The 16,791-nt window shown below is 39.6% G+C and overlaps 3 protein-coding genes across 6 annotated transcripts in view; all 3 read right to left on the reverse strand.

Annotated features, from left to right (window-relative positions):
• c8g (complement component 8, gamma polypeptide) overlaps nucleotides 1-1,675 on the reverse strand; it is a 7,137-nt gene extending 5,462 nt beyond the window's left edge. Inside the window, exons 1-2 of the mRNA XM_005722496.1 lie at nucleotides 1,493-1,675; nucleotides 442-587 (exon numbers count right to left, since the gene is read on the reverse strand). Of these exons, the coding sequence (XP_005722553.1) occupies nucleotides 442-587; nucleotides 1,493-1,675 (329 nt within the window). The remainder of the gene's footprint in view (nucleotides 1-441; nucleotides 588-1,492) is intronic.
• Nucleotides 1,676-1,960: 285 nt separating this feature from the next.
• Nucleotides 1,961-4,443, reverse strand: msrb2 (methionine sulfoxide reductase B2). The gene is made up of 5 exons (XM_005722497.1): nucleotides 4,168-4,443; nucleotides 3,658-3,755; nucleotides 3,180-3,256; nucleotides 2,861-3,008; nucleotides 1,961-2,713 (listed from the first exon to the last, which is right to left on the reverse strand). The coding sequence occupies exons 1-5, from the start codon at nucleotides 4,280-4,282 to the stop codon at nucleotides 2,582-2,584; spliced, it is 570 nt and encodes a 189-aa protein (XP_005722554.1). The 5' UTR covers nucleotides 4,283-4,443; the 3' UTR covers nucleotides 1,961-2,581.
• A 1,849-nt stretch (nucleotides 4,444-6,292) lies between these two features.
• The window catches only part of armc3 (armadillo repeat containing 3), an 11,459-nt gene continuing 960 nt past the window's right edge, over nucleotides 6,293-16,791 (reverse strand). Inside the window, exons 1-20 of one of the 4 annotated variants that reach the window (XM_005722504.1) lie at nucleotides 15,695-15,820; nucleotides 15,440-15,495; nucleotides 14,421-14,538; nucleotides 14,059-14,184; nucleotides 13,746-13,814; nucleotides 13,382-13,557; nucleotides 12,611-12,805; nucleotides 12,307-12,490; nucleotides 12,031-12,183; nucleotides 11,836-11,944; nucleotides 10,811-11,060; nucleotides 10,485-10,621; nucleotides 10,047-10,215; nucleotides 9,787-9,890; nucleotides 8,768-8,851; nucleotides 8,151-8,234; nucleotides 7,942-7,980; nucleotides 7,324-7,488; nucleotides 6,874-7,036; nucleotides 6,293-6,684 (exon numbers count right to left, since the gene is read on the reverse strand). In XM_005722504.1, the coding sequence (XP_005722561.1) occupies nucleotides 6,478-6,684; nucleotides 6,874-7,036; nucleotides 7,324-7,488; nucleotides 7,942-7,980; nucleotides 8,151-8,234; nucleotides 8,768-8,851; nucleotides 9,787-9,890; nucleotides 10,047-10,215; nucleotides 10,485-10,621; nucleotides 10,811-11,060; nucleotides 11,836-11,944; nucleotides 12,031-12,183; nucleotides 12,307-12,490; nucleotides 12,611-12,805; nucleotides 13,382-13,557; nucleotides 13,746-13,814; nucleotides 14,059-14,184; nucleotides 14,421-14,538; nucleotides 15,440-15,487 (2,580 nt within the window). In that variant the 5' untranslated portion in view covers nucleotides 15,488-15,495; nucleotides 15,695-15,820 and the 3' untranslated portion in view covers nucleotides 6,293-6,477. Of the gene's footprint in view, nucleotides 6,685-6,873; nucleotides 7,037-7,323; nucleotides 7,489-7,941; nucleotides 7,981-8,150; nucleotides 8,235-8,767; nucleotides 8,855-9,786; nucleotides 9,891-10,046; nucleotides 10,216-10,484; nucleotides 10,622-10,810; nucleotides 11,061-11,835; nucleotides 11,945-12,030; nucleotides 12,184-12,306; nucleotides 12,491-12,610; nucleotides 12,806-13,381; nucleotides 13,558-13,745; nucleotides 13,815-14,058; nucleotides 14,185-14,420; nucleotides 14,539-15,439; nucleotides 15,496-15,694; nucleotides 15,821-16,791 lie in introns of those variants that run through there. The other 3 variants (XM_005722503.1, XM_013915585.1, XM_005722505.1) reach the window with 3 other exon arrangements.

The raw sequence follows: 16,791 nt of genomic DNA on the forward strand, positions 1-16,791 counted from the left end.
AAGAGAAGAGAAGAGAAGAGAAGAGAAGAGAAGAGAAGAGAAGAGAAGAGAAGAGAAGAGTGCATGACAAATTAATCAATAAAACTTGTTTTTTCTCTGTTGAGGCCAGAAAGATTTCATAGCACTCATACAGCAACAAAAGCTTTCATAGAATGTTCTCCAAAAACAACACAAGCCACATTTTTTCCATTTAAATGGGATATTATACTTCTAGGTCAGTTTGGCCAAAAAAGAGTTAGCAGAAAAGCTGACGGATTTAACTGTTCTACCTCATCCTTCCTGTTTTTGAAGATGCATAAATAACATTAAACACATGGCAAGGAATAATATCAGTAAGAATGGAATGAGGGATTCAAGAAATTGGCTCCCTCTGCTGACAAAAAAATAGAAAGAAAGCAAAGAACATACAGAAGAATCAGCCACATGTGCAGCTGTACTCACTGCCTTGTTTTGGTGCTAACAGACAGCGTTTCATTAGAGGTAGCGGTACGAGCAATGGTGATTACTGTTGGCTCCACCTTGGTCCCGTGATTTACCAGGTAAGAGCATTTAGAGGCAGTATTAAGCAGGTACCATGTTCCCAGCATCTAGGACACACGCAATCAGAGAAAGGAAAAAACAAGATTTCAAAATATCTCAAAATCAATCAATTTGTCATAGACAAATGTCTTATCGGATTATTCTAATTCATCCCATCCCACTGAAATCAGAATTCCAAAAATGTTCCCGTGTCAAAACAAAACAAAACATTTCTTTTAAATGCCCTGCTCTATCCCCTTCATATCCGTTCACCTGCACAGAAAAATTCCCTCATTGCCTCAAACACAATATTGACACAATTATGCAAGTTTGCCTGCATCAGCAGCCCCCACAGTAATCCATAAAAATCAGAGCTTTCACAGCGATCGAAAGTTTGAAGAATAAAGGCTTCTCAGAACTGGCCTTTGACGTGTTCGAGTCTCTGAATACTTTACTTCGATTCCACATAGAATATAAGGACAAAAACTTGTTGGATTATTCTTAGACCAGTGGGACAGAGCGCTTTTGTGTGTATATGTGTGTGTGTGTCATGATCTAATCAAAGCAACAAAATAGCTTTCTGGCTATTTTCTTATGTTTATATTGACTCATCCACCATTAAGTTACTTTCACATAGTTTCCACAGATTCTTCTGCAGTCCTATTTGTATATCATACTGTGACACGGTACAACAATCAAAAAAACAGTGTTCAGAGGTAAAATAACAGCACACAGAGCTGTCTGCTGTGTTGGCGACATCTGCAACTGCCTGGAAACAGTCGGTCTCTTGGCAGTTGCAGCTTTTTCATGAATCTCACTGTCTTCAGCAGAAGGTTAAAAAGATTAACTAAAAAAAGAAAAAGACCAAATACTGCTGATGTTATTTGGCACTATATAAATTGAATTGAATTGAGCAGCCAGGGCCCAATGCAGCAGCAGTGAAAATATTCCGCTTCTTTATCTTATTTCTTACCCTTTCTATGTCTATGTCTTGTTCGGGTTGGGTCAGGTCAATAGGTGTGATCTTTGGCTTCTTGGGAGGTCGTCTTTGGGGTCGGGGTCGACTCTTAGCTCCACCTACAGCCTCAGCAGAATCCCAGAGGTACACGCACATCAACATCACCACTGCAAGCATGCAACGCCATAGTCCAGCCATTGTATCGCTGACAAACAATTCTTGTTTTTGTTTTATAGGTTTTCTGTCCACCCTGCTCTGTTTCTCCCTTCAGCTGTTCTCTTTCTGCTTTACTCAACTTGCAACACATATACCCAGAAGATATGGATAAGCAAACAGAGACCCAGAGACAAACAGTGTGAAACAGAGGATGGCCTGCTGAGTTAAATATTAACTTCATGGTAGAGATGAGGCCATACTAAAGTGCTGTGGTGTGCACTTCTGAACAACAAGAGGCGGCAATAAATTACAGGCAAACATCGGGGGTCATCGCAGCACAGCGCCGGATTTAGACGTGAATTTATTGGGGGGAAAAAAAAAGGATCGGTCATGTTTGCGTGATTGCCATCAAAGACTTCAGCTGGATATGTACACGCAACTTCAGATTACAAACCAAAAACACAGCAATGTTTTTGCAATCCTGCAGAACAACAATTTTTTGACTGTTTTTTCCAGATATGAAAATATGCTAAACATTAGAATGCTGTTAAAAACACTTTGTGGCATTAATGGCTTCACATATCCTACACATATGTTCCAAGTGGCTCATATGAGAAGACCTTCATTCAGATGACAGTTAAGGCAAAATACTTAACAAACATTAGTAAACAGTAAACACCAGTGACGAAGAGAGAACAGAAAAAAGATTATTGGAGAAGAAAAATGATTTACTGTGAGTCCTGTAGTCCTGTCCTGTGTAGACATCTCTCCAGTCCATATATCCATTAATATATGCAATATAAAACTGGTTTCAATTCACTTCCAGTTTAACCCACAATTCATCCCACTGCACATCACATAGCTTTTCACTTTAAACCCCCCCACAAAAAACAAAAGGGAAGTTCTTTAAACTGGTCCTGTTTTTTTTTAATGTTTTGATGAAGTCCATCAGTTACACTCATCCTCATCAGGTTTGTCGTTTTCTCTGGTTTTAAATGTGAGGGCAACACTGTTGATGCAGAAGCGCTGTCCTGTTGGGTCTGGTCCATCATCAAACACGTGGCCAAGGTGGGCATCGCACTGTGTGACCCAGATACAGAAACATAAAAAAGTCAGACGTTTGTGCACATTTTTTTTACTTTAACCTCTGCTTTATAGCACAAACAACAAGTATCACAGCTAAACTGAATGAAACCTTGGCTTCTTTTGGTTCCTAGCACAACTCACATTTTTACAAAGGACTTCTGTCCCAGGGCTGCCCAGGCTGTTGTCAGGGCGCCGAATGATGGAGGTGTGGCTTTCATCACCCTCCCATGTCCCGTGAGCCTCATTGAATGCTGGCCAGCCTGTCCCGGAGTTGTACTTAGCCTCGGAGCTATGAAGAGAGGAAGGAAGAATTTAGTAAACATCTGCTGATTTTTTTTAAAAAATGAGCAAACAGCAAAATCATCTTATACCAGTAAGCCCTCATTTTTCAGAGTTTTAATAAAAGATTATGGTCCAGTCCAGAAAATGTGCATACCCCTTTATTGGTTAGATGTATTACCTGAAGAGTGGAGCGTCACAGCAGACACAGTGATACATCCCCATTTCAAAATGGTTCAGGTAGATCCCACTAAAGGGCTGAGAACATCCACAAATACACACACACACACACCAGATCACAATGTAAGGAGCAGAAATACTGCTCATTTCACTACCTGTGTGTTCTTCAGCACCCTGGTTTTGCAAGTGTATACAATGACTTGTCCTTAGTCCTGTTATAACAAGATGAAATATCTCTGCGTTTCATTTTTCGGGCTGTATTTAATTCATAATGTAGTAAAAGTGTGTCGTTGTGATACAGAGCAGATCAAAGTCCACCTGAGAATGTGCTGCTGTTGATGAGATAATGTATGTCACTCTGCTGGTGTGCTTATGTGCACGTGTAACCTTCCACTTATTAATTCTGAACACAAAGCTTCTTTGGCATTAGGTTACATAATAATTATATTGTTTTTTGTTTTTTCATACACTGGACTCACCTCCTCAGTTCCTTTCTCTCTGGTGACTACATACTGCTCTGGGCTCAGTTTTTTATGCCAGTCTGTAGTCTCACTGTAACGTGTGAGGGACTGCAGGCCTGCACAGAGCAAAGGTCACACATTTTAGATATGCATATTTAAAACAAACCACATGTTTTGCGCGTGAGTGTGCGTGTGTGTGAGAGAGAGAGACAGTGAATCATTAAAGCCACATTTGTGGCAGAGTTTCCTGTAATTCATGCATTTTCTTATCTGATCACATTACCATTAATAATACAGACTCTGAAAACTTTAAAGCTGAGAAAGTGAGGCTGCTTGGAAATATATTCTTAAAGAATAACTAAGACTAAAATATAAACATTCTAATCTCAAAGAATTTCCACTTAACTTCTGAAATACTCTTTCAAACAGAGATGTAGAACCTCTAATAGTAAACATTCGTGCATGATGGTGCAGCGAGCTGCAGCTCAAGTACAGCGCTGATATAAATCAGAAGTTCGCTCACGGTACCTTGACATGTGGACACGGGACGGATTATGCCGGGGATCCTCCTCGGTAACTCTGCAGCTCTGGCTGTGGCGTGTTGAGAGGCAACAGCGACAATCCGGCGGACGAAACGAGACATGTTTGCTCCAGTGGAGTCAAGTGCGACTAAAGTGCAGCTTTCAGTGGAGCCAAGCAAACTTGCCCCATCGAGATTTTTCACGCCGCGGCGAGTTTGGGCTGGTCCTCGCTCGGCTTATCCGGGCTGTTAGCGGGGTTACACGGTCACAAAACACAACTGAAGCTACAAAGGTCAAAGTGGATGGAGTTCAGTCGTATTTTATTGCCAGCACTGTGCAAAGAGCGCAGTAAGCGCTGCTGAATGGGAGTGCGTATATGGATCAAAAAATTAAAATAAAAAAAAAATCTAAGATTAGATTTTAGATTTTTTTTAAGACTGATACAGAGATATTTGTTGATTTAAAAATATGACATTCAAATAGGTAAGCCATATTTATTTATTTAATTCTTTTAGAGACATGAAACATGAAAGGATTTCTCTAGCATTTATTGTTATTTATTTAACCTGCTCCTGTATGCTTTGCTTTAGTTAATAGCTAATATTGGCTATTTGCCAGTCTATTACACAAAGTCCATATACACATAAAATCTCCACCTCATCCCCTGAGAGGTGGTATAAATACAATCCTCAGGCTCGGGTCCACTTGAGGGGACTTTGAAGGTTCTGCACAATATCGTGGTTGCTCCTGGACTGCACTCTTCGGCACAAAGACCTCTGATGTTGTGCTTGGAATCTGTTGGAGCTACTCTTCCGGTTTTGGGATTACAACACTTAGTGTTTCCATTTCCACTGTGACTACTTTAGCCTTTTCCTTTCACACCTGCTCCAGTTGTTCCTTCAGCCTTAGTTTGTGATGTCAGTTGTGCCATTTCTTCCTAGTACTGGTGTCCGCTGGGATTGCCACATCTATCTGCTGTTCACAACCATCTTTGCAGGTGTCTATTTGAATACTAATTGTTATTGTTATTATTAATAATAATAAATGGTAAAAGGCCTGTACTTGTATAGTCCCTAAGGACCCCAAAGCGCTTAACACATTCAGTCATCCACCCATTCACACACTGGTGATGGCAAGCTACATTGTAGTCACAGCCACCCTGGGGCGCACTGACAGAGACGAGGTTGGCGGACACTGGCAACGGGTGAAGTGTCATGCCCAAGGACACAATGACCGAGACTGTCCAAGCCAGGGCTCGAACCGGCAACCTTCCGATTACAAGGCGAACTCCCAACTCTTGAGCCACGATCACACGACCAATAATAATAATAACCTGTTCAACTGTTCCTTAAGGCAAAAATCGGATGAGTTATCAGATGGTAGCTACTCATGATCAAATACATGATCAAAACAACCTGCTGAAGTTCAAATTGAGCATAAGAAAGAAGAAAGAAAAGAAGAAATGTGATTTAAGTGCCTAAAATCACATTGCCTTAGTTGTTGGTGCCAGGTGGGCTGGTATGAGTATTTCAGAAACTGCTGATCTACTGGGATTTTCCCCGAAAACCATCTCTAGTGTTTACAGACAATAGCACAAACAAAGAAAATATCCAGTGTGCAGCAGTTCTTTGGGTGAAAATGCTTTATGATGCCAGAGGTCAGAGGAGAATGACCAGACTGCTTCAAGCTGATAGGAAGGTAACAGTAATTCCAATACCCACTCATACAGCCAAGGCATGCAGAAGAGCATCTCTGAATACAAAACACTTCAGACCCTGGAGCAGATGGGATACAGGAGCAGATGCAGAACAGGAATGTATGTCTACAGTTCACACAGGCTCACCAAAATTGGACAATTATAAGATTGGAAAAACGATGCCTGGTCTGGTGAGTATAAATTTCTACTATGAAATCTTTCTGGTAGGTTCAAAAACATGAAAGCATGGATCCAAAGCTCCAGGCTGGTGATGGTACCATGAAGCTGTAAGAGATATTTTCAATTCTCCAGCTGAAGCATTAACTTTCTAAACAACTACAGCTTGCACGTTGGCAAAAACACTGCTTCACCATGTTGGACCCATGCTGAAGTACAAAGGTTGAATCACTGTGTTTAATAGAGAAACACCACAATAGACACGATTTTGCTTTCCTTTATGCATATGTAGAAAAAAAAATAGTCAACTGATGAGGTCAGTTGACATGATGCACACATCATGTACACATAAACACACATTACATATAAATCGGTTGATGCACATCAGACAAAATATGACGTCAAAGCGTTACCTTCTGTGGTATTTAAACAATACAATACTGATTATATAGTTTGATATTGGACTGCAGCTGGGCTATTGACTGGAAACAGGTTTCCAGGTTGGTGCACAAGGTCTACTATGTAGCGGCAGGGCTGTGAAGAGTGCAGCTTGTTGGAGGAATTTCTACTGAAAAGGAGAACCTCATTCCAAGCACGGTTGTAGTCTCCCCTAACAAGTGTGCAGCTCAGTCCAATGCAATCAGCCAGTGACTAAAAGAGGAGACAGAAGAATGTCAGACTGAGAAATAGGCTGAGGAACAAATATTATGGAGAAGACCTTAAAGAGACAGAGCTTAAATTGGGATGTCAAAACATGTTGGTCAGGAATAAAAAATATTAGGAAAGATGATGAACATAGCCGCTCATGCTAATGCTACCATGCGGGTAAAGAATCTGTACCTTGAACAGGAGTGCCCTGTGATAATAGATTCCCTTTTTGATGAAACCAATGGGAATAACATTAGACTGAAGTTGAATCTTCAGCTCACTGAGGTGCAGAATCCAAGAAAACTCGTGCATCTTTTCCTTCTCCACTGCTCCCCCCATGGCTTCGCTCACCAGCCTGAAAATAAGAGCAAACCCAACCAAAGAAAATGCAGAAACCTTTAAAATAAAGTCTTTGTTTTCCATTCTGATCTCTCAGGGTATTGTATTTCAGTGTGTTAGCAGAGTGTCTGCATTGCATACCACTGCTGTCATTTTTAGTCAGCTCTCCTGACATTTTAAAAGTTGGTGTGTAAATGTCATTTTAATGTGTTTCCATGACTCCAGAGATTTGTTTTAAACAATAGCTGCTGATAAGTTACTTCGCTCTCTCTTTGCATGCCAGTTTCTGCATGAATACGTTACCTGGCTAAGGATTCACACTGCTCTTTTTCATCATTCAGTGGAAAGATGTATTCTTTGGCAATTTTTATTAGAATCTGCAATGAGACATCCTCCATCATTCCCCGTGGTTTCTCTACAGGAGACTCAGGCTGAAGATAATCTTTCTGTTTTTCTTCCTTCTTCTTCCTGAAGAAACAATAAATTAGAAAAGAAATCAGGGGAGTCAGTGCCTTAAAATAAGAAAGAAAATCACTACTTAATATTCCACCTTTGTGAACTCTATCACACATTTCACATCACAGGATCCATGTTAGTGACACTGCTTTATGCTCATCCTTCATATTAACAGGCACACTCTTTTTAGTGTCTAAATCTCCTTTATGTTATCTGATTTTATATACATGTAATGAAGAGAACATATCATTACAAGATCTAATCATTATCACTAACGCAAGATCTTTCAATATTTTTTTAAATGTCAATGTTTTTGGCACTATATCGTCTTTAGCATGCGTCAGAGATTGTTATCATCTCTAAAATTTTTAGACAGTTTCAATAAAAGGTATATGAATACAGCACAGGGATGTATTTGAACACACACAAACTTTAGTAATAATAATAATAATAATAATAGAGTACATGAGGCCATAATCTTTCTGTTCCTCTTCCTTCTTCTTCCTGTACAAAAAGAGAGTAAATTAGAAAAGAATCCTGTCAGTATCTTACAAGGAAAGAAAATCACTACTTAAAATTCCACCTTTATGACCTCTTTTAATTCATTTCACATTTCGTGATCAATGTTAGTGGTACTGCTTATGTTGAGCCTCCACATTAACAAGCACACTCACTTTGGTGTCTTACGGTCTCCTTTAACTCTGCTTTCTGACTCTGATGGCTTGCTCTGTGTTTCGTCTCGCACATCTACTGTCACCCTGCAACCAAAGGACATCAACAAAATGGTTTATATGAACACACAGCACTGTATTTTATAAATCTTTGCACATATATTGTGGAACCATTACTCTTTGTGACTGTTTTTCTGCCAAGGCTACAGGAAAACTTGGGCTTAAGGGACATTGCCAAGAACTAAATCAGGTTTGTCTTGGGGATATAATATTTATTTCACTCAATAACTTGCAAATCAATTTATAACTTGTATGAAATTCTTTTTTTCTGGATTTTTGTTTGATATTCTGCCTCTCTCCATGATTTTTTTTAGCATGCAGCATTTATGTAGCTACATTTTCATGTAGGAAAAGGTAGCATCTTTTAATATTGTCTTGAAATGGGATTATTTTTGGCACAACTTCCTGTTTAGCATGTGTCAAAAAGAGTGTCAATGTATAATAATCATCATAATAACAATAATAATCATAGCTGTGGCCAAAAAGAGTTTGGACAAAAAAGATTTTTGTCTCCAGAACCTCTGATGTTAGTTGTTGTACTACTTCGCAAACACACTCACTTTGGTGTTTTACGCTCTCCTCTGACTCTGCCGTCTGACTCTGATGGCTTGTTCTGTGTCTCTTCTGGCACATCTACTGTCTCCCTACTAACAAAAAACATCCGTTAATTGGTTTATAGGAACACAGAAGAATAAGTCAGAAAATAAATTCAATCGTGAGGCCTTTTGCTTTGAAATTTGGCTCATGCAGAAGCTATGGATGAGACCAGGAATCAGTTACATAACAGGCTGTTTAAGAATGCCTGAAGTGTTGCGTGTAAATTCATGCTGGTGGAATGGGGGTCTGGGAGGGGTGAAGGGCTGAACAGAGGTACCCTGAAGGGGGTACTGCTCTCTTTTCCAAAGTTAATTTATGAAAATGCTGAAAGCATTTAACAGTGCATGCATATACAGCCTTAAACATCTAAGATGTGTTTTTTCATTGCGTGCATGCTTTATGTGGCTCAGTGAACACGCATGGGTATTGCATGTCTCTTTGTGCTTTTGCACATTTGTGATTTTGGGTGCAAGCTCAGAAATCCATTATTTGAATCACAAGAAGCCCTCTGAGTGTGTCGCCACCCTAAAGAAGGGCCAGCGTACACTGCCACACTAATTATGCTACAGGCATAGTGGGGGAGAATGGGAGGAGGAAAGGGAACGAAGGAAGAATAGAGCACAGGACTGGAGCAGAGAAGGGGAGAGTGATTGTAATCTAACAGCCACAATAAATTTTCTGAGCAAACAACATGTTGTGACTTCTAGTGCAGGAACCTAATGGTCCCAGTCAATTTCTGTAATTGTTCTGGTTAATTTACTTTTATTACCAGGTGGGAGGAGTCAGCTGTAACTGTTTAGAGGGCTATTACATACAGTATACCTTCCATTTGTCCTCGAAACATCTATCTAAACTAAAAGAATGTAATAATAAAGCATGCTTCTTAAAACAATTGGTGTCTTTTAAGCACAAGCATTAAAATAATGTAGTTTATATTTCTCCTTTTAAACTATCAAACCATACTCTAATATTAGATTCGTACTCTGGCAATACTGTTGCTTTGTTGACAAAAATAATGGCTTGCCGCTGGTTAACCGGTTGCTTGGACAGTTCCTCTAAAGTCAGCATCCTCTGACCAGGGTGAGCCTGAGGGAAAACACAAGAGTTGCATTTTAATTATTATGTGAAAAGTCATGTTGCATTCTTGTGAAAGACTGCCAATAACAAAAAAACAACAACCAACTAATGCTATGTTAATAAGATTGCATTAAAAAGTCCTTGAAAGGACTTCTGACAGCATACCTTTCCAGCATCGTAGAAGCCGCAGGTGATGATGTCAGTGGAGGCCAAAGAACTTGTCAGGCTGTATTTAAAAGACAAGTTGGAGTTAAGTAGGCTGTTCACAGCCAACTCACTGAAACTGTTCCTACGGGTCTTTGACTGGTTGATTTCCTGAAGTATTTCCAGGGCTCTGAGACACAGATAGAAACAACAAGCATAGACCAAAAGAAAGAAAGAAAAGAAAAATATTCTGTCATTACTAATAAATATAAAAATGGACAAATGAACAAAGGCACATGTAGTCACATCTAATATTGTCTTGCACTGCCATCTGTTGGTTATTTAGGAGATCACATTAAGCAATATCTATGCAGATATTGCATTTATTTTATTCGCCAGCCATTTATTTGGTGACACATCAGTCATGCTCTAATGACAGTGTTATCTATCACGTCTTACCCAAATTTGCACATCTCCACAGCAGTTGGCTCATCACTGGCACAGACATTCACTGCCAAGCATGCAATGTGCAGCACCTCCTTGGAGTGAGACTGCAGTAGATTGACCAGAAGCTGAAGACCTCCAACTCTGACTAGCTTGGGTTGAGTATTAGTTATTTAGTGAAAGAATTTCAAATGTAGTATCACAAAGTGAAACCGAATGCTGTTTAAAATAATCCTGCTGTCTTGAGTAAAGTTTACAGCAATGATTAAAAACAATGATCATTATTTATTATTACTGAACATGAGAACAAGCCAGCATTCTGAGGTCACATAAACACCAACCTCTGTCCTAGCTTCTTCATCACTGGCCAGCACTGCCAGGCAACGTGCAGTGTTTACCAGGACTTGTGTAACTGTAGATTTCAAGGGTTCCAACAGAGCCTGTATGGCTCCATGTGACAAGATGCTACAGCGGATGATCTCATGTTCTGCCATGTTGCAAAGTGTGGCAGCAGAATTGGCCACTATCTTTGGACAGCTTTGATACAGCTGCTGTATGAGGAGCTTGTCGCCACCTTCCTCATACACTTCACTGGAAAATACAATAAACAGGGAGGGAGGTTTAATGAAAAGTTAGACGGCTGACAATTACTGTAGTTTTACAAATTTATACGTTGTTAAAGCATATTATTTCCAAGCATACAATGCGTGGGTTCGAGAGTTCGAAGAAGACTTGTCTGAAAAAAAAAATGTATAAGACAAGATTGGAGAAGACAATGGAAAAGAAGTAAAGAAATTCCGTGTCTTATTTTTATGAAAAAAGGGGAGGACAGCATTCTAGTCCAGAGTAGAACACACACCTTTAAATCCCTGAAGTCATTCAGATTTTATGTAGCTAATAATGGGAAAACAACTGAAAGGGTCTAGAAGTTTACAAAAAAATCATATTTGGATGCTTTATGCTGGACATAAAAGACAAAAACGGGCACTTATGTGCATGCATTATGGGAATTTTCAGAACTTCTTCCTTTTCTGAGAGATGTTTGGGATTATATGGGCCAAGGGTTGAAGTGTGATTTGACCAGGTCACCAATACTTTGCCTTCTTGGGAACAGGGGTGTCCTAGCATATCTGAATGATCGATATGAACCAGACAGTGTGTACTGGATGTCTGACAAATAAATACTACCCAGTAACTTATCATACAAATAGTCTCATATGCCTTATTCTGTGTCTTTAAACTGCCTTGTTCTTTGTAGATGTTTTTATACATAATTTCATACATTTTGAATTGTTAAAAAAAAGTGCATATATCTGTACAAAAACAATGAGGTATAGGTAAGACATCAAAGTCCTCCGTTACTCACAAGGCATTTGACTCGCTGTTATGAGTGAGGTTAGAGAGGGCCTGGGTTGCCGCCTCTCTCAGTGCCAAACTCTCCCTGCTCAGCAGTTGAACCAGGACACTGATACAACCTGAAACACAAAGGAATCCAACTCAATTACACTTTGTTGTGCTGACTGCACCTAATCTCAGGGTGGCTTGGTGAAGATGTACGTGCCAAGTTCTCTGAAGCGTTCTTTGCTGTTTAGATGAAAGGTCAAGGCAGCCACAGCCTGACAGGCAGACGTCATCACACCAATGTTCTCCAAGGACAGAAGCTCAACCAGAACGGTCTCCACATCCTGCTCGTGAAGCACTTTGCAGCTCTCAGCTAAACACACAGTCAAGCACCCGCATACACACACACACACACATAACAGAATAAATAAAATAGAGTAAATTATGTGGGAAAGTTGAAAGAAATCTGTTGTCTCCAATTGCCTTCTGTGCTTACAGCTCTGAGCCACCCTGGTGATGCATTTAATAACACCTGACCGGATTTCAGGCACACTGGGAGTGAGGACAAATTCCATCAACTTGGTCAGTCCTCCACTCTTGTGAATGAGTTGGACACTTTCACTGTCACTCAAGCAGTTAGCCAGGACATGTAAGGCCTCAGCATGTAGGTCACTGAAGTTCTGTGAGAAATAAAAAGATAGGTCCAGAGGACACAGATTTTAAAGGATTCTCTATTATTTTATTCTTATTAACACAAACCAGCAGAATAAAGACATATATTACCTAAACCATATACCTACCACATTATTCAGGATACCCATAAGCTTCTCAAATCCCTGCTTGTCCCTGAAGGTCTTGTTTGCATCTCTGTCAGTAGTGACATGTTGCAACGTCTTTAAAGCCAAATGCTGAATGACAGGGAATTCCGAATTTAAGAGCTGCAGAAGTGGAGGGATCCCACCTAATTCGTGTACCACCAGTCGGCTTTTGTAGTCCTTCATGGGGACAAAACAGCAAAGGTTGCAAAAGGTTCACAGAAATGTTGAAAGCATTTTTTTCAACAATCCTAGGAGCAAATTTGAAGCTGTTTTCACTCATGAAATCTGTAAATGTTGGGAGAAATAGGTCAGGACTTTGTGAAGTTGCTCTTTCTCACACGTAGCGCACAGCAGGAAACAGTTCGCATTAACTGCATTCTCATTGCTAAGAAATACTTTAGGTTTGGCAGCAGTGCTGCCTTAGTAGAGCAGGAGGGAGGCAGAACACAGTGTGACCACTGACACCAGAGTTATTACCTGCACTATTATCACATAGATTAAATTGGACACAATAAATACTTTCCCTTGCAGAGCTGACAAGTTAAACACATTCTACAGCATTAAACATCTGCACTGTCACATGTACCCCTGTAATGTTATATCTAGAAAAGTTCAGGGGTTCAGTAAATACGGTATGTGAAGACAACTTTATCATCTTTTAGGACTATAAAACATCACGTTAATTTTTCACAGTGAAAATCCTTAGAATTTTTACATAAAATTACATCCTAAAGCCTGATGACTTTGGGTCACCTGTACTAGGTTGGAGATGGTCTCTAGTGAATTCCTCTTGACATCTGGGTCAGAACTAGACAGCAGCTGAATTAGAGTTGGCAGCCCCTTGTTGTCAAAGATCTGGGCCTTACAGAGGAAATCCTCTGACAAAGAAGCCAGGCACAGTGTTGCAAACTCGTGGACAACTGTATCATCTTGAACAAAAATGGAATTTGATTATATGAAAAGAAACAGAAATAAATAAGGATTGATCACAGAAATACTGCCTACTGCCATAAGTAAACACATGTGCTCTATTTTGATTGTATGCAACTTATACAAAGTGACACTGTTTCCTTTAGTGATCAAAATATATCTTAATCTTCTAATATCTATTACTCACCTTCGAGTGATAGTTTTTCAATAATTGATGGAATGGCATCTAATTTTTTCAACGCAGTCCTTACATCACCTTTCAGATTTAAACAAGAGACACTACTCAGTTACTCAGTAAGGCTAGCACCTTGCTCATTGTTAAATCAACAGAACAGGGAATCCAACATCTGGTAGATTAACAGATGCAAATTCCTGACAAACACATAGATGGCCGGTAAACTAAAGGGTCATTTGTAGAATCAAGACTGTCGCATGAGCTTGTAAGCTACCAAGTCCACTGCAGTCGAATCTGCATCAATGACGTAACTGGTCTAACGCACCATTGGTGGCCATGATGCCCAAGGCCATGAAGGCATTGCGTCTGACCAGCTTGTTGTTGTGAGTAATGAGTTGGCAGAGAGGCGCTAATGCCCCAAGTCCCAGCAGAGAAACCTTGTTCTCATCTCCTAACAACAGGGGGAGACAGTGAACAGGAAAATTAGGCAGATGGTGATGAAGTGAATTGCAAATGTTGCAATTTCTGGATTTAAAAAATGCATATCAAAAAAATACACCATTACAAAACATCAGCCTGAAAGCAAAATTAAGACAGGATTTTCTGCTATTCAGCTGCAAGGTTGCCCATAGAAATAAAAACAATCAATAATATGTGGAAGGGTTAGCGGTGGGTACCCTACCATACCTTTCTCTGCAAATGTCTGGATCGCTTCACACGCTTTGATTAAAATGTCCTCCTCTGGGGAGTTCAACAGCAGCACTACTGTTGCTGGGGCTTTGCTCTCAAGGGGTAGCGGCTCAAACTGTGAGAGTCAACAGGGAGAAGGAGTGTTTGCAAAATATAAAATAAATAACTGAAATATAGAACATGTAAAAAGTCAGGTCTGTCTTTTTGACTTTCATACTTCTAGGACAATGAGACAGGACATATCTCAATGCCCAGCATGTACCAACAGGCAACAACCTGAGAACATGTACATGCATATGATATCCTGATGCCGTTTTCAAACAATTTTGTGCCCAAGGCCTACTAAAGACCAAGCCACAATTTCAAAGTACATTTTTATCATCAGAACATCATAAAACTTCATCATCTAGAATGAAGTCAAAGACTTTTTTATTGTAGTGGCAAATGGACACACTTTTGAGCATGACATCTATTTTTTCCCTTTGAGTTTCACACTCCCTCTTTAGCTTTCTTCAGACTGTTAGTGTCTGAAGTTAGTTAGTGTTAGTGTTATTATCCACTGGTTAAGAGGATGTTTCACCACACATGAAACTGATCATTCTTACCTCATCACAAATATAATATTTACTATCAGTCAATGTTTTTGATGTGTCAATCAGAGCATTTGATATGTACTAAGGCAAATTCAAATTTCATTCATTATTTTTTGTGTAGTTAGAATAATCATGATTTGTTGACACAAATACCTGCTTGTATATCAACCTTAATGACCTTTGATGCCAAGCCCCAATGAATCAAGTTCCATAGTAGTAGTTCCAATCAGAGAGTTGTGCATGCTTTCTAATTGATATGTTCCCGGGATGTACAGTAGGCTGTGTTCATGGTATGGATGTGTTTCAGTGGACATGAATTAAACCTTGTAAAAGGTTCAAAAATGCATTAATTAGGTTTTGCCAACACCTAAAGAAACATTAGGTGAGAACCTTCACAGACCTAAAGAAACATTCGTCACTCACCGTTTCCTTGATTGGCGTTTCCCTCTCGTTCCTTGACTTCTTTCCCATATTATGGCCTAAAGAGGAGCAATATTGATGAGAGATGGGTGTCCAATAACGGTTCAATGCGTTCAACTCTGTGAACCCATAAAGCTAGCTAGCTAGCTAGTTATGCTACTATGCCACTCCTCAGTAGCACTGTCGACAGATTAAGCTTACAAAACAGGCATATGGCAAGCTCTCTAATTACTATCTCAAAAATGAACCACGACTTACGTTTTCTTTCCAGACCAAGAGGCAACTTCGAGGTTTTAAACCGACAACAATAACCTCACCGTACTGTGTTTTGGAAAAGGAGGTTGACGCAACGTTGCCAGGCAACGGGTGCCATGTGGAACTAAATAATGGTCTAAACAATCGTTATTTTAACCTATTGCAAAAGGTTATGGCTCCTATTGTCTTAGCAGTTTACTTCGGAAACACTGACAATGTATTTATGTAATCGGGACTTGGAACAAAAATATATTGGGTGGTTATTTATCCAAGTAAAGTAAAAAGAAAAAAAAACAGTATAGTCCATGAAGGAAATGCTGAGAGACACAAAAAAGGCAGGTATTAGCTATGTTGTTTGTGTGTTTTTGAACATATCACACACAGATTTACACAAACTGGTAGAATAAATCCTGGGTAACAACGAGGGGGGCACAAGTTTATGTTGAGTGAGCGTGAGGTCAGATGAAGAGGTTGTGAATAATACCACCAAAATCATCATTGGGACATTGTAGCAAATGTGTCAGTAGCCATCAAAAAGTGCATGTAAAATGAACTGGAGCTCAATGGATTGGGGTCTAAATCTTTAAAGGACAACAGAACAGTCTGGCAATTAGATGTATAAGTGTCTATTACATTATTTTATTTATTGAAAACACAACTTGCATGACCTATGGAGGGGTGAACCAGACAACTAAAGGTTCTGTGCTGTTTTCTAATTAACTGTGTAGTTTACTTTTGAGAACTACTAAGATTTGGAAAGCTCTTCAGATGTCCTTGAATCTGTTCATTGAATTACACTGAAGTTTGGAAGAAAGCACATTCCATCATTAAATTATCATGAATATATATATATATATAGTTACATATATTTTTATTCAATATAAATAGAGCTCAGTCAATATAAATAGAGCTCAGTCAATATGAAAAGAAATGCGCTGCCGTGAAGGGTGAGCCATAAAACAAATGAGCTCTATACCGCATCAGCACATTGAAGCCTCCTGCTTTTACAGAGGCACTGACACAGCATTGTGCCAGTGGAAACAGCATAGTATGCACCTGAGGACCAAATGACCTCCAAAGACATTATCTCTGATGGTGTG

Source organism: Pundamilia nyererei, unplaced genomic scaffold (assembly GCF_000239375.1).
Source record: "Pundamilia nyererei isolate P.nyererei 1_Seehausen unplaced genomic scaffold, PunNye1.0 scaffold00007, whole genome shotgun sequence".
NCBI lineage: Eukaryota > Metazoa > Chordata > Actinopteri > Cichliformes > Cichlidae > Pundamilia > Pundamilia nyererei.